We start from the raw sequence: 24,274 nt of genomic DNA on the forward strand, positions 1-24,274 counted from the left end.
CATGTGTGCTTGTGTTTACAAATTATTGACTGCCTGTTATCTTTTGCCATTTGCTGAGCTCTTTACATGTATCATTTAACTTAGATATACGGTGATTTTATGAGATATGTATACATTTACAAATGGGAAATCTATCTCAGTAAGGTTAAGTAATTTGTCCAAGTCTACACAGCAGTAGCTGGCAAAGCAAATTTCTACCTTTCAGTTAAATAGTTCCAGTGTTGTACTTTATATTTAGCCTTAGATCCTAATAAGATTATCTTTCATTTTTTCTGATGAATCACTGTCAGTACAATGATACAGTTTTGGTAAATTTACTTTTCTCTGCTTTCTAAATTTCTATTTTCTTTTATTTTGATTATATATATATGTATATGTTATTATATGTATATGTATATATATATGTATTATATTATATTATATGTAATATAATTATTATGTAATATATTATATGTATATATACATATATATACATATATATATATACATATATATATATATATATATATATATATATGTTTCCACATACACAATTAGGAATGAGGTAGCCATGTAATATCTGACCAGACAAGTAATGCCGGAATACCTATAAAACATACTCTGAGGATGATAGGAATATATTGGAAATATATAATTTTGAATTAAAAATAAAAACAGTATAGTCAATCATACTAAAATAAAAATAAATCTTTTCATCCTGTGTTGAAAACTAGCAAAACTAAGCCAATTACATACAATAAGAAAAAAATTTGTGAGGCTTGAAATGGAAAGACAGGGAAGAAATTTATATTAAGAGATTTATTACATGATTATGGAAGCTGGCAAGTTTAATCTGCAGAACAGCACATTAGGCTGGAGACTCAGAGAAGACCCACTGCTGTAGTTTAAGTCTGAAGGTGGCCTACAGGCAGAATTCAGTCTTTTGTTCTAGTCATATCTGCAACTAATTGGATGAGGCTTACCCACATAATGAAGAGTAATTTCTTTATTCAGGTCCACATACTTAAAAGTTGATTTCATCTAAAAAGAGCTTCTCAGTAAATTCTAGAAAATGTTTGTCTAAATAGCTGGGTACCTAGCCAGGCAGGTTAACAGATAAAATTAACCATTACACTATGTTTACAGATGATTTGACTTAAGATATAATGTTATCTTTATGTTCAATTGTAGCATAGTATTAGAGAAGGAAATGGCAACCCATTTGAGTATTATTGCCTGGAGACTCCCAGGGACAGAGGAGCCTGGTGGGCTGCCATCTATGGGGTTGCACAGATTCAGAGATGACTTAGGCGACTTAGAAAAAAAAAAAAATAGCATAGCATTTGTAAGATACTAGGAAATATTTTGATGGCATTACTGACTCGATGGACGTGAGTCTGAGTGAACTATGGGAGTTGGTGATGGACAGGGAGGCCTGGCATGCTGCGATTCATGGGGTCGCAAAGAGTCGGACACGACTGAGCGACTGAACTGAATTGAACTGAGGAAATATTTTAAAATTTATATATAATACATTTTCATGTGTAATGAATGAACTTTGAACAAGAAAAGAAAATATTGAGGACTACTTCAATCAGATAGTAATACATAATCCAAAATAAAGGCTACTCATCTTCTTACTGTAGTGTATAGTCTAAGAAAATAATGACCATTAAATTCTATGTCTGTTTTCTCTGTTTGGGGATCAAATATTGTTAACAACAACAACAACAAAAAAAACAGAAATCATCTTAAGAGATAAATACTCATAGCTGGGTAGTGAAAATCCCCTGGAGAAGGGAATGTCTATTCCACTCCAGTATTCTTACCTGGAAAATTCCATGAACAAAAGAGCCTGTTGGGTTACAGTCCATGGGGTTGCAAAGAGTTGGATATGACTGAGTGACTAACACTTCACACTTCATTCATGTAGGATAATAATAAGCACATTTAATTACCTTAGGTAGGGGCTTTGCAGGCTTACAGTGCAGTCCTCCAACAAATTCAATATTAGGCAAGTAAGGTTGAGGAAATTCAAAATCCCAGTAACTTCGAAACAACCACATGTCAGCTTTCCCCATAATCTCACATAGTGTGGTAGGTTTTCCTGAATAAAAATGAAGGATAATAGAGGGAAAGGAATCTGATATGTTAAATGAGAGATATATCTCCACCTAATTTTCTAAGTAAATTCTTAAAGATCAATACTGAGCCTATGCAACCCAACGTAAATCAATTGGCCTTTTCCCCTGAGGAGTACATGATAGTCAATATGAAAAAGTAAGCATAGATTTAAGTATGTAACAAAACGAAAAGCATGTTGCTTTCTCTCCGTCAATGGAGTCTTTCGTCTTGAGCTAAGCCTAAACCCATTCATGTGCTTCTACTAAGTACAAGAAACACACAGCAATCCTCAGCCTTCCGAGATAGAGTCGCACCTTCTTTTCTGGAATTCCAATTCATCTCATCATCATTGCTCCAAAAGCCTCTGATTATGTTGAAAAATAACTTGTGCTTTACCCATCTTTTTTCTACTGTTTTCAAGAGTGCTATCACAACTAATTACATTCTGAGCACTTTTAATACAATTTTTAAATTGATTGTCTCCTTTGCTATAGTTAATGAAAGTTCTTATTTTACAAGATTTTATCCTCATTGGTGAAGATATTTCACTGCATAATAATCTGGTGGTGAAATAGTTTCTATTTTATAATGAAGCTTACCCAGAATTTTGGTGTCTTTTTAAAAAATTTTATTTTTACTTTATTTTACTTTCCAATACTGTATTGGTTTTGCCATACATTAACATGAATCTACCACAGGTATATACGAGCTCCCAATCCTGAAGCCCCCTCCCCTCTCCCACCCCATATCCTCTCTCTGGATCATCCCTGTGCACCAGCCCCAAGCATCCTGTATCCTGTATCGAACATAGGCTGGCGCTTCATTTCTTTCATGATAGTATACATGTTTCAATGCCATTCTCCCAAATCATCCCACCCTCTCCCTCTCCCTCTCCCTCAGAGTCCAAAAGTCCATTCTATATATCTGTGTCTCTTTTGCTGTCTTGCATACAGGGTCATCATTACCATCTTTCTAAATTCCATATATATGTGTTGGTATACTGTATTGGTGTTTTTCTTTCTGGCTTACTTCACTCTGTATAATCGGCTCCAGTTTCATCCATCTCATTAGAACTGATTCAAATGCATTTTTTTTAATGGCTGAGTAATACTCCATTGTGCATATGTGCCACAGCTTTCTTATCCATTCATCTGCTGATGGACATCTAGGTTGTTTCCATGTCCTGGCTATTATAAACAGTGCTGCGATGAACATTGGGGTACATGTGTCTCTTTCAATTCTGGTTTCCTCAGTGTGGATGCCCACCAGTGGGATTGCTGGGTCATAAGGCAGTTCTATTTGCAGTTTTTTAAGGAATCTCCACACTGTTCTCCATAGTGGCTGTACTAGTTTGCATTCCCACCAACAGTGTAAGAGGGCTCCCTTTTCTCCACACCCTCTCCAGCATTTATTGCTTGTAGACTTTTGGATCACAGCCATTCTGACTGGTGTGAAATCGTACCTCAATGTGGTCTTGATTTGCATTTCTCTGATAATGAGTGATGTTGAGCATCTTTTCATGTGTTTGTTAGCCAGCCATATGTCTTCTTTGGAGAAATGTCTGTTTAGTTCTTTGGCCCTTTTTTTTTTTTTTTTTTTTTGCCCATTTTTTGATTGGGTCATTTATTTTTCTGGAGTTGAGCTGCATAAGTTGCTTGTATATTTTTGAGATTAGTTGTTTGTCAGTTGTTTCATTTGCTATTATTTTCTCCCATTCAGAAGGCTGTCTTTTCACCTTGCTTATAGTTTCCTTTGTTGTGCAGAAGCTTTTAAGCTTACTTAGGTCCCATTTGTTTATTTTTGCTTTTATTTCCAGTATTCTGGGAGGTGGATCATAGAGGATCCTGCTGTGATTTATGTCTGAGAGTGTTTTGCCTATATTCTCCTCTAGGTGTTTTATAGTTTTTGGTCTTACATTTAGATCTTTAATCCATTTTGAGTTTATTTTTGTGTGTGGTGTTAGAAAGTGATCTAGTTTCATTCTTTTACAAGTGGTTGACCAGTTTTCCCAGCACCACTTGTTAAAGAGATTGTCTTTTCTCCATTGTATATTCTTGCCTCCTTTGTCGAAGATAAGGTGTCCATAGGTGTGTGGATTTATCTCTGGCTTTCTATTTTGTTCCATTGATCTATATTTCTGTCTTTGTGCCAGTACCATACTGTCTTGATGACTGTGGCTTTGTAGTAGAGCTGGAAACATGTGCTCCATGTCACTGATAGGAGGAAACCATAGCTATCTGGTTTCTCACCACATGACTTTTTGAATATTCTCCTTGATGTTCTAAGTGTGCTAAAGTTTTGATTAGAAAATATAAGGGATTTGAACTTCTAGGATGATGCATCTGCATAAGAGATCAAAGCAAATCTCAGTAAATGAGAGATTTTATTCTGGTAATGACAATATCCAGTTTCATACTGAGTACATATCTTTTGGAATATGTACATAGGTTTTACTTTGTCATTTATTTTTTTTAATTTACTTTTGAGCTAAAATACATTGAAGTTAATTGCTAACTGGGAATATTTCTGTCTAGTAGAAAATATCATCTCCCAAATTACGATTTTATTGCTCTATAGGATATTTTTTGACCATTGTTTTGTCTAACCTAGGACTTTTATTCTAAAATTCCTTTATCCTCTGAAAGGTTTATAAAGAGCTTCTCAATTTTTTGTAATGAATGCTGTCTTTCTTGTTTTTTATTTCTCATCAATTATTTGAACATATCTATGACATGTTTTCGGAGAAGGCAACGGCACCCCACTCCAGTACTCTTGCCTGGAAAATCCCATGGGTGGAGGAGCCTCATGGGCTGCAGTCCATCGGGTCGCTAAGAGTCGGACACGACTGAGCGGCTTCACTTTCACTTTTCACTTTCCTGCATTGGAGAAGGAAATGGCAACCTACTCCAGTGTTCTTGCCTGGAGAATCCCAGGGATGGGGGAGCCTGGTGGGCTGCCATCTCTGGGGTCGCACAGAGTTGGACACTACTGAAGTGACTTAGCAGCAGCAACAGCAGCATGACATGTTTTAATGAACAATTTTATAAATTATGTGTTATATTTTTAAAGTTTGAAAAACATACTTGCAATACATAACATAATGAAGATTTTAAATTCTGACTAGCTAAATTATATCTATATCTTAAGCATTTTAACATTTATGAGAGTAAAAGAAATGTGGTTCTTCTATTTATCAAGTTTTTACTCTTCTCAGATTATTGATATAGTCCACCAATATATATATATATTCTAAGTTGCTAATAACTATGGAAGAATCAGGGACAGAGTAATACCCTATCAATAAGGCATCACTCAAAAAGATGTTCCTAAACTGAGTGTCAGACTGCTGGGACCAGAAGTAAACAAGCAAGTTCAACCAAGTTGTAGATCAATCAAGGCTTAATCCATGATCAGAAAATGCAATCTAGATGAAATTTTAAGTTTTTTTTTCTTAGTGTTGCCTTTTGTAGATTGAACTCTCAACATAGATGTGTGATGGTTTCTGCCCACATTTTATAGGGCCATGTCTAGAGATATAAGCACTTGTTTTTGTCACAAAATGTCCAGAAGAAGTTTCAGTGCAACATGCCAACCTTGATTAGGTCATATGACTTTTTTTTAACATATTACATGTTGCCAGGCAGCACAGTTCATTAGAAGCACTCATATTGTTTTTGAGTTGTTGAATAATTTCTCAGAAGAAATATTGAATAGATACTCAAAAAAGGAAGTGGCTATATAAAATAAGAGATCATAGCTATAATTTTTTTAACTTTTTAGGAATAAACACAATTTTTAGTAATGATAGGGTATTAGAGATACATCTGTTAAAATCAGTAACAAGAAAAATAATAAAAATTCATATGAAAATGAAAAAGTTCCAAATGGACAAATCATTCCTGAGAAATAAAAAGCTGTAGGCATTACTCACTCTAATTTTAAAGAATATTATAAAGCTATAGTAATAAAAGCAATACATAGGTTTAAAAACAGTCACCAGGTCCATTAGAATAGAAGCAAAGGCCCAAAGATAAACTGATGCATATGCAGTCAACTAGTATTTCACAAGGGAGCCAAAAATATTCAATGAACTCACTCTACTACAAAATTATATCAAAATAGACCAGGCTTAAATATAAGACCTGAAACCACAAAATTCCTCAAAGAAAACGATGGGAAATAATTTTTGACATTCATCATGGCAGTGAATTTAAATATGACACCTAAAATATAAGTAACAAAATTAAAAATGAACAAGCAAAACTACTTACAACTAGAAGTTACTGTACACTGCACAGAAAAAAAAAAAGATCAACAAAACAAGAAGGCAACCTATGAACATAGAGAAAAATATTTGCAAGCCATAAGTCTGTGTATGTGTTGTTATTGTTGTTCAGTAACTCACTCATGTATGACCCTTGATGACACCATCAACTGCAGCACTCCAGGCTTCCCAGTCGTTCACCATCTCCTGGAACTGATTCAAACTCATGTCCACTATATTTGGTTGGTGATGCCATCCAACCATTTCATCTTCTGTGGTTCCCATTTCCTCTTGCCTTCAATCTTTCCCAGAATCAGGGTCTTTTCTAATGAGTCAGCTCTTCGCATTAGGTGGCCAAAGTATTGGAGCTTCAATCTAAGCATCAGTCCTTTCAATAAATACTCAGGATTGATTTCCTTTAGGATTGACAGGTTGGATCTCCTTGCAGTCTAAGGGAGTCTCAAGAGTCTTCTCCAACACCACAATTCAACACCACCATTTGACTATATGGACCTTTGTTGCCAAAGCAATGTCTCTGCTTTTTAATATGCTGTCTAAGTTGGTCATAGTTTTTCTTTTAATTTCATGGCTGCTGTAACCAGCTGCAGTGATTTTGGAGCCCTGCAAATGACGGCTCCAAAGAAAATATGATCTCTCACTGTTTCAATTTTTTGCCCATCTATTTCCATGAAGTGATGGGACCAGATGCTATGATCTTCATTTTTGAATGTTGAGTTTTAAGCCAGCTTTTTCATTCTCCTCTTTCACCTTCAGCAAGTGACTGTTTAGTACCGGTTCGATTTCTACCATATGGGTCCTGTCATCTGCATTTCTGAGGTTATTGATATTTCTCCCAGAAATCTTGATTCCAGCTTGTGTTTCATCCAGCCTGGCATTTCACATGATGTACTCCGCTGCTGCTGCTAAGTCACTTCAGTTGTGTCCGACTCTGTACAACCCCATAGACGGCAGCCCACTAGGCTCCCCCGTCCCTGGGGTGATTCTCCAGGCAAGAACACTAGAGTGGGTTGCCATTTCCTTCTCTAATGCAGGAAAGTGAAAAGTGAAAGTGAAGTCTCTCAGTCATGTCCTAACCTCAACGACCTCATGGACTGCAGCCTTCCAGGCTCCTCCATCCATAGGATTTTCCAGGCAAGAGTACTGCAGTGGGGTGCCCTTGCCTTCTCCGTAATGTACTCTGCATATAAGCTAATTAAGCAAGGTGACAATATACAGCCTTGACAGACTCCTTTCCCAATTTGGAACCAGTCCATTGTTACATGTCCGGTTCTAACTGTTGCTTCTTGACCTGCATACAGTATTCTCAGGAGGTAGGTAATGTGGGCTAGTGTTCACTTTCTTGAAGAATTTTCCAGTTTGTTGTGATACACACAGTTAAAAGCTTTGGTATAGTCAATAAAACAGATATAGATGTTTTTCTGGAATTCTCTTACTTTTCTAGGATCCAGCAGATTTTAGCAATTTCTTCTGGATCTCTAGTTCCTCTGCCTTTTCTAAATCCAGCTTGAACATCTAGAAATTCTTGGTTCACGTACTGTTGAAGTCTAGCTTGGAGAATGTTCAGCACTACTGTCCTAGTCTATGAAATGAGTGCAAAGTGAGCAGTAGTTTGAACATTCTTCAACAGTGCCTTTCTTTGGGTTTTGAATGAAACTGACCTTTCCCAGGCTGTGGCCACTGCTGAATTTTCCAAATTTGCTGGCATACTGAGTGCAGCACTGTCACAGCATCACCATCTTTCAGGATTTGAAAGAGTTCAACTGGAATTCCACCACCTCCGCTAGCTTTGCTCATAGCAATGCTTCCTAAGGCCCACTTGACTTTTCATTCTAGTATGTCTGGCTCTCTGTGAGTGATCACACAGTAGAGATTATCTAGGTCATGGAGATCTTTTTTGTATAGTTCTTTTGTGTATCCTTGCCAACTCTTCTTAATATCTTCTACTTCTGTTAGGTCCATACAATTTCTGTCCTTTTTTGTGCCCATCTTTGCATGAAACATTCCCTTGGTATCTCTAATATTCTTAAAGAGATCTCCCATTCTATTGTTTTCCTCTGTTTCTTTGTATAGATCACTTAGTAGGAGTTTCTTATCTCTCACTTGTATTCCTTGGAACTATGTATTCAGATAGGTATATCTTTCATTTTCTCCTTTGCCTTTTGCTTATCTTTTCTCAGCTAAGTGTTACCATCTAAAATATAGGGAGAACTCATAAAATTCAATAACCACAAAAAAATAATTCCTTAAAAAATTAGCTGAAGACCTGAATAAACAATTTTTGAAGAAAAGATTCAAATAGTTAATAAGAATATGAAATAATGCTCAGTGTTACTAGTCACCAAGAAAATTCAAATCAAAGCTACAAGGAAGTAACATCTCGTACCTATTATGATGGTGATCATCAAAATGATAAGAGACAACAAATGTTAGTGAGTAGGTAGTTAAAAGAGACACCTTAACACTGTTGAGGCAAATGTAAATCAATATAGCCAATATGGAAAATGTGATGGTGATTCCTCAAAATTTAAAAATAAAGCTAACATATGATCCAAAATTTCCACTTCTGGATATAATATAAAAAAAGAATAAAGCAAAACAAACAAACAAAAAACAGATCACTGTACTCTCAGGTTCATTGAAGCATTGTTTACAATAGCCAGAAACATGGAAACAACTTAGGTGTTTATAAATAGGTGAATGTATAAAGAAAACATGATGACAGATGGAGTGGAATATTATTAAGTCATGAGTAACAAGGAAAACTTTCCATTTGCCTCAACATGGATGGACCTTGAGGATATGATGTTAAGTGAAGTAAGATAGGCAAATATATCACTTATATATGGATTCTAAAGAGAAAACAAAACAAAAACTACAACAAGCTATAGACACTGAGAAGATTGGTGATTGCCAGATGCTAGGGTTGGGTCATGGTCACAATAGGTAGGTGAAGGTGGTCAAATGGTACAAAGTTCCAGTTCTAAAGTAAGTAATTAGGGAGTGTAATTTACAATCTGGTGACCCTAGTCACTAATACTGTATTACATTTGAAAGGTACTAAGAAAATAGGCTTCCCTGGTGGCTCAGAGGTTAGTGTCTGCCGGCAATGAGGGAGACCTGGGTTCAATCCCTGAGTTGGGAAGATCCCCTGGAGAAAGAAATGGCAACCCACTCCAGTATTCTTGCCTGGAGAATCCCATGTATGGAGAAGCCTGGTGGGCTACAGTCCACGGGGTTGCAAAGAGTCGAACACAACTGAGTGACTTAACTTCGAAGAAAGTAGATATTAAGAGTTCTTAAGTAAAAACCATTTGTATTTATGTGTAGTGATGGATATTATCTAGAGTTATTGTGGTGATTATTTCACAATATGTACAAATATCTAATAATTTTGTTGTAAATCTCTTTTGAAACAAAATTATTTTAAAGCAAGACAGAAAAATTTTGCATAAAAATTTACTGCCAGTTGAGGCACTCCTTGTTTTAGTCTTCAATGTGCGTCTGCATTATACATTAACTAGATCCCCTTAGAAGACACAGGAAAGCTTGCTTACAAAAAAGAAAAATTTTCTTCCTTGCACCAGCAAGGTAACTCTTTAGGAGGTAACATTCCTTCCTTAACCTCTTCAGGGGTCACAATGACCCACTACTCATTTTTTAGGACTACATAAACTGGCAATCAAATGTTGTGATGCATAACCCTTTCTCTCAAAAACTTATATATTCTTTAACTTCTAATGGGCAGAACATTCCTCAGAGATTCCTGACAGATTTTCTCCAGGGTTATAATCCTCAGATTGGCTCAAATAAAATTTTCCATTTCTTTCATAGGTTGACTATTGATTAACATTTTTGTTGCCAACTGCAACTAATACAGTGTTGCTGCTGCTGCTGCTGCTAAGTCGCTTCAGTTGTGTCCGACTCTGTGCGACCCCATAGACGGCAGCCCACCAGGCTCCCCTATACCTGGGATTCTCCAGGCAAGAACACTGGAGTGGGTTGCCTTTTCCTTTTCCAATGCATGAAAGTGAAAAGTGAAAGTGAAGTCGCTCAGTCCTGTCTGACTCTTAGCGACCCCATGCACTGCAGCTCACCAGGCTCCTCCGTCCATGGGATTTTCCAGGCAAGAGTACTGGAGTGGGGTTACATGCTAATAATAACTCAAAAAAAAAAAAAAAAAAAACCCTATCTGAAAGTGAAAGTGAAACTCGCTCAGTCGCGTCTGACTCTTTGTGACCCCATGGACTATATAGCCCATGGAATTCTCCAGTCCAGAATACTGGAGTGGGTATCCTTTCCCTTCCCCAGGGGATCTCAAAAAAATCTAGCTAAAGAAAATATAAGAAAGATTCTGCTTTCTCAAGGGTAATTTATCCCTTATGCAAAACTTCCTTAACATAATCACATAATCACCTTAACATAATAAAAAATAAATTATTCAAAAGGAAAATAGAAGGGATAAATGGACTTGATAAAATAGAGAAAAATTTTGTACTCAGGGTCAAAAGTCACTAGTTAACCTCTAATGCAATTTTAAATAGAACAACAAGAACAGAACACTGAGGTGAGTTTAAAAAAGTTAGAAATACGATCCTTCAAAAACAAACAAAAACTTCTTGTTTTAACACTTTAGAAGACAAGAGAAAATGAAACCAAACTACATTATTTATTTTCTATTTTCAGGTTTGCTTGCATTGCAAACCTGGCCACCAAGTAATCATTACTTTATAGAAAACAAATATAAAGCCTTAGAAGGTGCAAGTTAATCAGAAAGAAAGTAGTCTGCTTAAGAGCAGAAGTGAAAAACAGAAAACAAATCCAAGGTTAGAGAAATCAAGCACACTGTCCTATTTGGGTTCTCCAGACACTCCAAAATATTATGCATGAGTATAGAGAATATTTCTTCTTGGATATATTATCAGTATTTAATCATATAACACAAAACCATAAAAAGGCATGTTATTACTTTTAAAATTCAAACCAGTGTAGCCACAGAAGCTTGGATCTTCTTCACCTAAAATACTTTTTGTAAGTTTTCATACAGTCAGATAAATATTTACATTTTTCATAGTATATAAGAATACTTACTATACATACATTTCTCTTACCTAAGACCTTGCTGTAATATTCATCCCATTCTGGAAATACATAATATGAATATATTATATCACTCACTGTATACAGTAACCAGTTCTCCAGCCTCTGTATAAAAGTCATCTTGTCTGTCAGTCTTGATGTGACACCAGGAACATATGAAGAAGGCATAGGAAGCCCAGCACACAGTCTTTCAAAGACATTCCCATAGAAAACCCGAAAAGTGTATATAAATGGAATATTCAGGAGTTCAGCCACCAATTCCCCACAAAATCTTAAAGGGTCAGCAATACATACATCAAACTTGGCTGCCTGTAGCCTGCTGAGTAACTCCTTGTTAGTGACAGCACTGTCACACACTCTTTTGCTTGTTAATAAAAATTTTCTGCCTATGTTTGCCAGTTTTATTTGCATTTCCCACCATGAGAACTTTGACATGTCAAAAGAAGCTTCATAGAGAATGGTACTGAGCTCTTCCATGGAAGTTTCTTTAGTTACCGAAAGTTGGAGGATCTCCACATTATAGGGAACCTTGGTATGATCAATCAGAAGACTTGGTGAAGGTATCAAGACAGTTATCTCATGCCCACGATGGTGAAGCTCTTCTAGAATAACTTGTAAATTAATCCAATGACTAAAATCTGCAGGCCATACAAGAACTTTGCCCGTCCTCCCAGAGTCAAGGAGACATAGCTGCAGCACGAAAAGGATGCAGAAGCCTTTCACAGTCTTCATGGCTACTTCTTGCCTAAATTAAATCTGGGCTTAAGTCAAGTGCATGAAACTCACAATCCAAAGATCTCTCCTTAACTTCCTCGATCAGTTCATAGTAGGTTGCGCTGAACTTTGAATTGTGTACTTTGTATTATGGATTAAAATGAAAAACAACAGCTTTGATGGAAAAAAAAAAGAAAGAAAAACCTCTATAAACTCAATCCCTCAGTCAAAGGCATCAATCTTCAATGTTCAGCTTTCGTTGTAGTCCAGCTCTCACACCCATACATGACTACTGGAAAACCAATAGCTCTGACGAGATGGACTTATGTTTTGCAAAGTAATGTCTCTGTTTTCTAATATGCTCTCTAGGTTGGTCATAGCTTTTCTTTCAAAGAGTAATCATCTTTTAATTTCATGGCTGCAGTCACCATCTGTAGTGATCTTGGAGCCCAAAAAATAAAGTCTGTCACTGTTTCCATTGTCTCCCTATCTATTTGCCATGAAGTGATGGGACCGGATGCCATGATCTTTGTTTTTTGAATGTTGAGTTTTAAGCCAACTTTTTCATTCTCCTCTTTCACTTTCATCAAGAGGCTCTTCAGTTCCTCTTCACTTTTGGCCATAAAGGTGGTGTCATCTGCATATCTGAGGTTATTGATATTTCTCCCAGAAATCTTGATTTCATCTTGTGCTTCTTCCAGCCCAGCATTTCACATAAGCAGGGTGACAATATACAACTTTCACATACTCCTTTCCCAATTTGGAGCCAGTCCATTGTTCCCTGTCTGGCTGTAACTGTTACTTCTTGACCTGCATACAGATTTCTCAGGAGGCCAGTAAGCTGGTAAGGTGGTCTGGTAATTTCCACAGTTTCTTGTGATCCACAAAGTCAAAGGCTTTGGAGTAGTCAGTAAAGCAGATGTTTTTCTGGAACTCTCCTGCCTTTTCTATGATCCAACGGATGTGAGCAATTTGACCTCTGGTTCCTCTGTGTTTTCTAAATCATCTTGAAAATCAGGAAGCTCTCTACGTACTTTTGAAGCCTCACTCAGAGAATGTTGAGCAACACTTTGCTAGCTTGTGAGCTGAGTACAGTTGGGTGGTAGATTGTACATTCTATGGCATTGCCTTTCTTTGGGATTAGAATGAAAACTGACCTTTTCCAGTCTGGTGACCACTGCTAAGTTTTCCATATTTGCTGGCATATTAAGTGCTGCACATTAACAAACATCATCTTTTAGAATTTGAAATAGCTCAGCTGGAATTCCATCACCTACACTAGTTTTGTTCATAGTGATGCTTCCTAAGGCCCACTTAAGTTCACACTCTAGGTTGCCAGGTTCTAGGTGAGTGATCACACCATCGAGGTTATCTGAGTCATTGAGACTTTTTTTTTTTTTTGTATAGTTCTTCTGCGTATTCTTGCCACTTTTTCTTAATATCTTCTGCTTCTGTGAGGTCCATACCATTTCTGTCCTTTATCGTGCCCATTTTTGCATAAAATATTCTTTTGGTATCTCTAATTTCTTGAAGAGGTCTCTAGTCTTTCCCATTCTATTGTTTTCCTGTTTCTTTGCATTGATCACTTAGGAAGGAAAGCTTTCTTTTCTTTCCTTGCTATTCTTTGGAATTCTGCATTCAGTTGGATATATCTTTCCTTTTCTTCTTTGCCTGTCAATTCCCTTTTTTTCTCAGCTATTTGTAAGGTCTCCTTAGAAAACCATTTTGCTTTTTTGCATTTGTTTTTCTTGGAGATGATCTTGATCACTGTCTCCTGTACAGTATCATGAACCTCCATCAAAAGTTCTTCAGGCACTCTGTCTATCAGCTCTAATCCCATTAATCTATGTGTCACTTCCACTGTATAATCATAAAGGATTTGGTTTAGGTCATACCTGAATGGTGTAGTGGTTTTCCCTACTTTCTTCAATTTAAGTCTAAATTTGGCAATAAGGAGTTGGTGTTCTGAGCCACAATCAGCTTCCAATCTTGTTTGTGCTGACTGTATAGAGCCTCAAAATATTCTCCAGGAAAAAATATAATCAATCTGATTATGGCATTGTCCACCTGGTGATGTCCATATGTAGCACTGCCTCTTGTGTTGTTAGAAGAATGTGTATGCTATGACCAGTGTGTTCTCTTGCAAAAGTCTGCTAGCCTTTGCTGCTTCATTTTGTACCTCAAGGCTAAACTTTTCTGTTACTCCAGGTATTTCTTGATTTTTTTATTTTACATTCCAACCCCCTCTGATGAAAAGGACATATTTTTTCGGTGTTAGTTCTAGAAGGTCTTGTAGGTCTTCATAGAACTATTCAACTTCAGATTCTTTGGCATTAGTGGTTGGGGCATAAGACTTGAATTACTGTGATATTGAATGGTTTGCCTTGGAAATGAACAGAGGTCATTTTGTCATGTTTGAGATTGCACCCAAGTACGTATTTCAGACTATTCTGTTGACAATGAGGGCTATTCCATTTTTTCTAAGTGATTCTTGCCCACAATAGTAGATATAATGGTCTTCTGAGTCAAAATCTCCTATTCTAGTCCATTTAGTTCACAGATTCCAAAAATGTCTATGTTCATTATTGCCATTTCCTATTTGACCACTTCCAATTTGCCTTGCTTTATGGACCTAACATTCCAGGTTCCTTGCAATATTTTTCCTTACTGCAATATTGTTCTTTACAGCATCACAGTTGACTTCTACCACTGGTCGCATCCACAGCTGGGTGATGTTTTGCTTTGGCTTCGTCTCTTCATTCTTCCTGGAGTTATTCCTCTACTCTTCTTCAGTAGCATATTGGGTACATATTGACTTGGAAGTTTATCTTTCAGTGTCATATCTTTTTTCCTTTTCATACTCTCATGGGGTTCTCAAGGCAAGAATACTGAAGTGGTTTTTCATTCTCTTCTCCAGTGGACCATGTTTTGTCAGAACTCTCCACCATGACTCATCCATCTTGGGTGTCCCTATATGGCACAGCTCATAGTTTCATTAAGTTCTACAAGGCTGTGATTCTTGTGATCAGTTTGGTTAGTTTTCTGTGAGTGTAGTTTTCATTCTGTCTGTCCTCTGATGGGGCTTCCCTGGTAGCTCAGCTGGTAAATAATTTGCCTGCAATGTGGGAGACCTGGGTTTGATCTCTAGGTTGGAAGATACCCTGGAGAAGGGAAAGGCTACCCACTCCAGTATTCTTGCCTGGATAATTACATGGACTGTATAGTTCATGGGATCACAAACAGTAAGACACAACTGAGTGAAGAACTGTGTTTGATCCCTGGGTTGGAAGATAACCTGGAGAAGCAAAAGGCTACCGACTCCAATATTCTGTCCTGGAGAATCCCATGGATTGTATAGTCCATAGGATCGCACAGAGTCAGACAGGACTGAGTGACTTTCACTTTCACTTGCCCTCTGATGAATACGGATAAGAGGTTTATGGAGCTTATCATTTTTTAGGACTACATAAACTGGCAATACAGTGTTCTGATATATAACCCACTATATATAGCCCTTTCCCTCAAAAACTTATATGACAGTTCTTTAACTTCTAATGGCAGACCATTCTTCAGAGTTTCTTGCCAGATTTTCTCTAGGATTATAGTCCTCGACTGGCACTGATAAAATTTTCCATTTTTTCCCTAGGTTGACTATTGATTAAATTTTTGTCATCATCTGAAACTAATACATTAGGGCCTAGAGGAGCTATCCCACGTTGAAGGTCAGGAACAGCGGCGGTAAGGAGATATCCCTCGTCCAAGGTAAGGAGCAGTGGCTGTGCTTTGCGGGAGCAGCCATGAAGAGATACCCTATGCCCAAGGTAAGAAAAACCCAAATAAGATGGTAGGTGTTGCAAGAAGGCACCAGAGGGTAGACACACTGAAACCATACTCACAGAAAACTAGTCACTCTAGTCACACTAGGATCACAGCCTTGTCTAACTCAATGAAACCAAGCCATGCCTGCGGGGCAACCCAAGATGGGTGGGTCATGGTGGAGAGGTCTGACAGAACATGGTCCACTGGAGAAGGGAATGGCAAGCCACTTCAGTATTTTTGCCTTGAAAACCCCATAAACAGTATGAAAAGGCAAAATGGACATTAAAAGAGGAACTCCCCAGGTCATTAGGCACCCGATATGCTACTGGAGATCAGTGGAGAAATAACTCCAGACAGAATGAAGGGATGGAGCCAAAGCAAAAACAATACCCATGTGGATGTGACTGGTGATACAAGCAAGATCCGATGCTGTAAAGAGCAATATTGCATAGGAACCTGGAATGTCAGGTCCATGAATCAAGGCAAATTGGAAATGGTCAAACAAGAGATGGCAAGGGTGAACGTCGACATTCTAGGAATCAGTGAACAAAAATGGACTGGAATGGGTGAGTTTAACTCAGATGACCATTATATCTACTACAGCGGGCGGGAATCCCTCAGAAGAAATGGAGTAGCCATCATGGTCAACAAAAGAGTACGAAATGCAGTACTTGGATGCAATCTCAAAAACGGCAGAATGATCTCTGTTCGTCTCCAAGGCAAACCATTCAATATCACAGTTATCCAAGTCTATGCCCCAACCAGTAATGCTGAAGAAGCTGAAATTGAACGGTTTTATGACGACCGACAAGACCTTTTAGAACTAACACCCAAAAAAGATGTCCTTTTCATTACAGGGGATTGGAATGCTAAAGTAGGAAGTCAAGAAGCACCTGGAGTAACAGGCAAATTTGGCCTCGGAATGCAGAATGAAGCAGGGCAAAGACTAATAGAGTTTTGCCAAGAAAATGCACTGGTCATAGCAAACACCCTCTTCCAACAACACAAGAGAAGACTCTACACATGGACATCACCAGATGGTCAACACCAAAATCAGATTGATTATGTTCTTTGCAGACAAAGATGGAGAAGCTCTCTACAGTCAGCAAAAACAAAACCAGGAGCTGACTGTGGCTCAGATCATGAACTCCTTATTGCCAAATTCAGGCTTAAATTGAAGAAAGTAAGGAAAACCACTAGACCATGCAAGTAAGACCTAAATCAAATCCCTTATGATTATACAGTGGAAGTGAGAAATAGATTTAAGGACCTCGATCTGATAGAGTGCCTAATGAACTATGGAATGAGGTTCATGACATTGTACAGGAGACAGGGATCAAGACCATCCCCATGGAAAAGAACTGCAAAAAAGCAAAATGGCTGTCTGGGGAGGCCTTACAATTGCTATGAAAAGAAGAGAAGTGAAAAGCAAAGGACGAAAGGAAAGATATAAGCATCTGAATGCAGAGTTCCAAAGAATAGCAAGCAGAGATAAGAAAGCCTTCGTGAAATTTGAAATATTTAAGTAGTTATTATACTTTAAGATATAAAATATAAAAATTGGAAGCACTAATGACTTTTGTCTTAAAATCTGATTCATGTAATAAAAGTGATAACTTTCCATACTGTTAAATGATTTACTCTGGCAATAAGATAATGTCTTTTGATGTAATATTTTTTACTATTCAGTTGGTAAGTCATGTCTGACTCTGCAACCCCATGGACTGCAGCGTGCCAGGCTTCCCTGTCCTTCACTATCTCCAAAAGGTTGCTCAAATTCATGTCCACTGAGTCAGTAATGCTATCTAAACAGTTCATCCTTTCTGCCCTCTGCCTTTTGCCTTCAATCTTTCCCAACATCAGGGTCTTTTCTAATGAGTCAGTTCTTTAAGTCAGATGGCCAGAGTATTGCAGTTTCAGATTTAGCATCAGTCCTTCCAATGAATATTCAGAACTGGTTTCCTTTAGGAAAAGGTAATGGCAAACCACTTCAGTATTCTTGCCTTGAGAACCCCATGAACAGTAACCGGTTTAACTTCTGTCAAGAAACAGAAGATCAGAAGTTTGGGTTTAGGTTTTGTAATGGTTGACTTAGATGAACTATTTCCTTGGATCTGTAAAGGAGATGAAGAAGGGAGGCTATTCTCCCACACTGAAGTGCAGTCACTATTGATGGAGACCATAGAACATTAAAGTAGAAAATAATAGCAAGTGAAACAACTGACAAACAACTAATCTCAAAAATATACAAGCAACTTATGCAACTCAATTCCAGAAAAATAAACGACCCAATCAAAAAATGGGTCAAAGAACTAAATAGACATTTCTCCAAAGAAGACATATGGATGGCTAACAAACACATGAGAAGATGCTCAACATCACTCATTATTAGAGAAATGCAAATCAAAACCACAATGAGGTACCACTTCACACCAGTCAGAATGTCCGGGATCCAAAAATCTGCAAGCAATAAATGCTGGAGAGGGTGTGGAGAAAAGGGAACCCTCCTACACTGTTGGTGGGAATGCAAACTAGTACAGCCACTATGGAGAACAGTGTGGAGATTCCTTAAAAAACTGCAAATAGAACTGCCATATGACCCAGCAATCCCACTGCTGGGTATACACACTGAGGAAACCAGAATTGAAAGAGACACGTGTACCACAATGTTCATCACAGCACTGTTTATAATAGCCAGGACATGGAAGCAACCTAGATGTCCATCAGCAGATGAATGGATAAGAAAGCTGTGGTACATATACACAATGGAGTATTACTCAGCCATTAAAAAGAATACATTTGAATCAGTTCTGATGAGATGGGTGAAACTGGAGCCGATTATACAGAGTGAAGTAAGCCAGAAAGAAAAACTCCAATACAGTATACTAACACATATATATGGAATTTAGAAAGATGGCAGTGATGACCCTGTATGCAAGACAGCAAAAAAGACACAGATGTGTATAGTGGACTTTTGGACTCAGAGGGAGAGGGAGAGGGTGGGATAATTTGGGAGAATGGCATTGAAACATGTATACTATCATGTAAGAATCAAATCACCAGTCTATGTCTGATGCAGGATACAGCATGCTTGGGGCTGGTGCATGGGGATGACCCAGAGGGATGTTATGGGGAGGGAAGTGGGAGGGGGTTCATGTTTGGGATAGCATGTACACCGTGGTGGATTCCTGTCAATGTATGGCAAAACCAATACAGTATTGTAAAGTAAAATAAAGTAAAAATAAATTTTTTTAAAAAAAATAGTGGAACAGCATGTAGAAAGTCCTGAGAATGAGACTTCTGAACCAAAAGAAAAATTATACAGAGTCATCCTGCCCTTCGAACTGTGCTTTTGAACTGTGGTGTTGAAGAAGACTCTTGAGAATCCCTTGAACTTCAAGGAGATCAAACCAGTCCATCCTAAAGGAAATCAGTCCTGAATATTCACTGGAAGGACTGATACTGAAGCTGAAATTCTAATACTTTGGCCACCTGATGTGAAGAACGGACCCACTGGAAAAGACCCTGATGCTGGGAAAGATTCAAGGCAGGAGAAGAAGGTGATGACAGAGGATGAGATGGTTGGATGGCATCACCAACTTGATGGACATGAATTTGAGCAAGCTCCAGTAGTTGGTGATGGATAGGGACGCCTGGCATGCTGCAGTCCATGGGGTCTCAAAGAGTCAGACACAACTTAGGAACTGAACTGAACTGAACTGTTGCCCTTTGATTAAAAAAAAATATACATACGGACAGGCCTTTCTTAATTCACAAGAATTTAAGGAATAAGTAACTTTGATATATCTCAGGAAAACAAGGAAACAACCGCAACAACAGGTCCAAAACAAAGAAGCAAAATATTTGTCAGATTAAAAAGTAATAAAAACAGAATCTTTCAAGAATAGAAACATGCAAATTAATAAATAAATAAAATGTAAATTTCATCATTATAACCATATAAATACTAAACTAATGCTAAACAGTATTGAATATGTGGTCATGGACAAGAGGCACATGTTGTAAACTTTGATAATGTTGTATTGATAATATAGCTTGCAGAAATTAATATGTGGTGTTTAAGAAATACAAAATGGAAGTTGAGGATTGACTTCAAATAAAAAGTCATTCTATATTGACCAAACTTTGGAAGCATTTACAAGATAATTATTCTAATCCCTATTGTCAAAATTTGTTCATAGATTTATACTGAATTTTTAGTAATAATTTATCTGATATTCAAAAATATTCTTCCAAAGCCTGGAAATTCTTTTAATTTTAATGTTTTTTCCCACATAATTTATTTATTTGATGTTTGTGAGAAAGAATAACATAATAAGTATAATTATTCATAATAAAATTCCTAATATATTTACTCACTTATGATCACAGCTAAACTTTGTTGTACAAAGTGCCCCACAAGTTATTCATTGAAGCAAGTTTCAATTTATCAAAAATTTATAATTTCATCTAATATCTCTTTAGCTCTCCAACTCCTAGTTTCTAGTAACCACCACACTTCTGTTTCTGTGTGTTTTATACACAAATATAATGATATCTCACAATATTTTTTCTTCCTTGATTTATTTCATTTAGCATGATGTCATGTGATCACAAATGGCAAGATTTCCTATTTTTTTATTGCTAATAATATCCTTTTATGTACATAAACCACATATCCTTTATCCTTTTATTCACTGACAGACATTTAGGTTGTTTTCATATCCTGGTTATTGTGAACAATGTTGATGAACACGGGAGAGTGAATATCTCTTTCATATTTTTTCTGTTTCCTTTAGATAAAAATAGGCTTCCGAGGTGGTGCAGGGGTAATGAATCCACCTTGCAGTACAGGAGATGCAAGAGATGTGGGTTCAATCTCTGGGTCAGTAAGATCCTCTGGAGTAGGAAATGGCAACCCATTCCACTATTCTAGCATGGAAAATTCCATGGACAGAGGAACCTCGTGGGCTACAGTCCATGGAATTTCAAAGAGTCAGACATGAATGAGCATGCATCCTGGGTGGCTGGCTTGGACGTATAGGCAGAAGTAGGCTTCCTGGATAGTATAGTAGTTCTGTTTTTAAGCAATAGTTCTATTTGTAATTTTTGAGGAGAATCCATACTGTTTTTCCATAATCTACTGTGTTCCATCAAGAATGAACTAGAGTTCCCCTTTCCTCACATTCTTACCAAAACTTGTTCTATTTTGTCTTTTGATGCCAGCCATTCTAACAGGTGTGAGGCCATGCCTTACTAGAAACTTGATCTGCATTTCCTGATGCAACAATACAAGAGAAAACTCTACACATGGGCATCACCAGGTTGTCAGTGCTGAAAACAGATTGATCATATTCTTTGCAGCCAAAAATGGAGAAGCTCTAAACAGTCATCAAAAACAAGATTGGGAGCTGACTGTGGCTCAGATCATGAACTCCTTATTGCCAAATTCAGACTTAAATTGAAGAAAGTAGTGGAAACCACTAGGACATTCAGGTATGATCTAAAACAAATCCCTTGTGATTATACAGTGGAAGTAACAAATAAATTCAAGGGATTAGATCTGATAGACAGAGCACCTGAAGAACTATGGATGGTGGTTTGTGACATTGCACAGGAGGCAGTGATCAAGAACATACCCATCAGTTCAGTTCAGTTCAGTTGCATAGTTCTGTCCGACTCTTTGCGACCCCATGAATCGCAGTGTGCCAGGCCTCCCTGGCCATCACCAACTCCCGGAGTTCACTCAGACTCACATCAATCAAGTCAGTGATGCCATCCAGCCATCTCATCCTCTGTCATCCCCTTCTCCTCCTGCTCCCAATCCCTCCCAACATCAGAGTCTTTTCCAATGAGCCAACTCTTCACATGAGGTGGCCAAAGTACTGGAGTTTCAGCTTTAGCATCATTCCTTCCAAAGAAATCCCAGGGCTGGTCTCCTTCAGAATGGACTGGCTGGATCTCCTTGCAGTCCAAGGGACTCTCAAGAGTCTTCTCCAACACCACAGTTCAAAAGCATCAATTCTTCGGTGCTCAGCCTTCTTCACAGTCCAACTCTCACATGAACACATGATCACAGGAAAAACCATAGCCTTGACTAGATGAACCTTTGTTGGCAGAGTAATGTCTCTGCTTTTGAATATGCTATCTAGGTTGGTCATAACTTTCTTTCCAAGGAGTAAGTGTCTTTTACTTTCATGGCTGCAATCACCATCTGCAGTGATTTTGGAGCCAAAAAAAAAATATCCATGGTGGGGGGGGGGGGGAATGGCAAAATAGCTGTCTGAGGAGTCCTTACAGATAGCTATGAAAAGAAGAGAAGCGAAAGGCAAAGAACAAAAGGAAAGATATACCCATTTGAATGCAGAATTCCAAAAAATAGCAAGGAGAGATAAAAAAGCCTTCCTCAGCAATCAATGCAAAGAAATAAAGGAAAACAATAGAATGAGAAAGACTAGAGATCTCTTCAAGAAAATAAAATTTTTCATGCAAAGATGGGCTCGATAAAGGACAGAAATGGTCTGGACCTAACAGAAACAAGATATTAAGAAGACGTGGCAAGAATACACAGAAGAACTATACAAAAAAAATCTTCAGGACCCAGATAACCACGATGATGTGATCACTCACCTAGAGCCAGATATCCTGGAATGTGAAGTCAAGTGGGCCTTAGGAAGCATCACTATGAACAAAGCTAGTGGAGGTGATGGAATTCCAGTTGAGCTATTTCATATCCTGAAAGACGATGCTGTGAAAGTGCTGCACTCAATACGCCAGCACATTGGAAAAAATCAGCAGTGGTCACAGGACTGGAGAAGATCAGTTTTCATTCCAATCCCAAAGAAAGGCAATGCTAAAGAATACTCAAGCTACCACACAATTGCACTCATCTCACACACTAGCAAAGTAATGCTTGAAATTCTCCAAATTAAGCTTCAACAGTATGTGAACTGTGAACTTCCAGATGTTCAAACTGGACTTAGAAAAGGCAGCGGAACCAGAGATCAAATTGTCAACATCCACTGGATCATCAGAAAAGCAAGTGAATTCCAGAAAAACATCCACTTCTGCTTTATTGACTATGTCAAAGCCTTTGACTGTATGGATCACTACAAACTGTGGAAAATTCTTCAAGAGATGGGAATACCAGAACACCTGACCTCCCTACTGAGAAATCTGTACATAGGACAAGAATCAACAGTTAGAACTGGACATGGAACAACAGACTGTTTCCAAATCAGGAAAGGTGTACATCAAGGCTGTATATTGTCACCCTGCTTATTTAACTTATATACATCATGAGAAATGCTGTACTGGATCAAGTACAAGCTGGAATTAAGATTTCTGGGAGAAATATTAATAACCTCAGATACACAGATGTCACCGCCCTTATGGCAGAAACAAGAAGAACTAAAGAGCCTCTTGATGAAAGTGAAAGAGGAGTGTGAAAAAGTTGGCTTAAAGCTCAACATTCAGAAAACGAAGATCATGGCATCCGGTTCCATCACTTGATGGCAAATAGATGGGGAAAAGTGGAAACAGTGACAGACGTTATTTTCCTGGGCTCCAAAATCACTGCAGATAGTGACTGCGGCCATGAAATTGAAAGATGCTTGTTCCTTGGAAGAAAAGTTATGACCAACATAGACAGCATATTAGAAAGCAGAGACATTATTTTGCAACATTGTCCATATAGTCAAAGCTATGATTTTTCCAGTGGTCATGTATGGATGTGAGAGTTGGACCATAAAGAAAGCTGACTGCTGAAGAATTGATGCTTTTGAACTGTGGTGTTGGAGAAGACTCTTGAGAGTCCCTTGGACTGCAAGCAGACCCAACCAGTCCATCCTAAAGGAAATCAGTCCTGAGTGTTCATTGGGAGGACTGATGATCTAGCGGAAACTCCAATACTTTGGCTACCTGATGTGAAGAAGTGACTCATTGGAAAAGACCCTGATGCTGGGAAAGATTGAAGCTAGGAGAAGAAGGGGACAACAGAAGATCAGATGATTGGAGATGGCCTCACCAACTCAATGGACATGAGTTTAAGTAAACTCCAGGAGTTAGTGATGGACAGGGAGGCCTGGCATGCTGCCGTCCATGGGGTAACAAAGAGTTTGACACAACTGAGGGACTGAACTGAACTGAACTGAACTTATGCTTAGTGACATCAAGCCCCTTTTCATATACTTGTTAGCCATTTGTGTGTCTTCTTTAGTCAAGGAGATTTTTTTCCCCTATGTTTTCTTCTGGGAA

The 24,274-nt window shown here is 37.9% G+C and overlaps 2 protein-coding genes across 4 annotated transcripts in view; one reads left to right on the forward strand and one right to left on the reverse strand.

The window, feature by feature from the left end:
• The window catches only part of LOC132659962 (craniofacial development protein 2-like), a 44,780-nt gene that overhangs the window by 16,654 nt on the left and 3,852 nt on the right, over positions 1 to 24,274 (forward strand). Inside the window, exons 2-3 of one of the 2 annotated variants that reach the window (XM_060417162.1) lie at positions 15,846 to 17,227; positions 19,686 to 21,514. In XM_060417162.1, coding sequence (XP_060273145.1) covers positions 16,338 to 17,227; positions 19,686 to 19,719 — 924 coding nt within the window. In that variant the 5' untranslated portion in view covers positions 15,846 to 16,337 and the 3' untranslated portion in view covers positions 19,720 to 21,514. Of the gene's footprint in view, positions 1 to 15,845; positions 21,515 to 24,274 lie in introns of both variants that reach the window. The other variant, XM_060417163.1, reaches the window with a different exon arrangement.
• LOC101123042 (UDP-glucuronosyltransferase 2C1-like) overlaps positions 1 to 24,274 on the reverse strand; it is a 66,727-nt gene that overhangs the window by 14,445 nt on the left and 28,008 nt on the right. The window contains exons 1-2 of one of the 2 annotated variants that reach the window (XM_027971048.2): positions 11,497 to 12,279; positions 1,938 to 2,086 (exon numbers count right to left, since the gene is read on the reverse strand). In XM_027971048.2, coding sequence (XP_027826849.2) covers positions 1,938 to 2,086; positions 11,497 to 12,217 — 870 coding nt within the window. In that variant the 5' untranslated portion in view covers positions 12,218 to 12,279. Of the gene's footprint in view, positions 1 to 1,937; positions 2,087 to 11,496; positions 12,280 to 24,274 lie in introns of those variants that run through there. The other variant, XM_042251481.2, reaches the window with a different exon arrangement.

This window comes from Ovis aries, chromosome 6, assembly GCF_016772045.2.
Source record: "Ovis aries strain OAR_USU_Benz2616 breed Rambouillet chromosome 6, ARS-UI_Ramb_v3.0, whole genome shotgun sequence".
In the NCBI taxonomy this organism is placed as follows: Eukaryota; Metazoa; Chordata; class Mammalia; order Artiodactyla; family Bovidae; genus Ovis; species Ovis aries.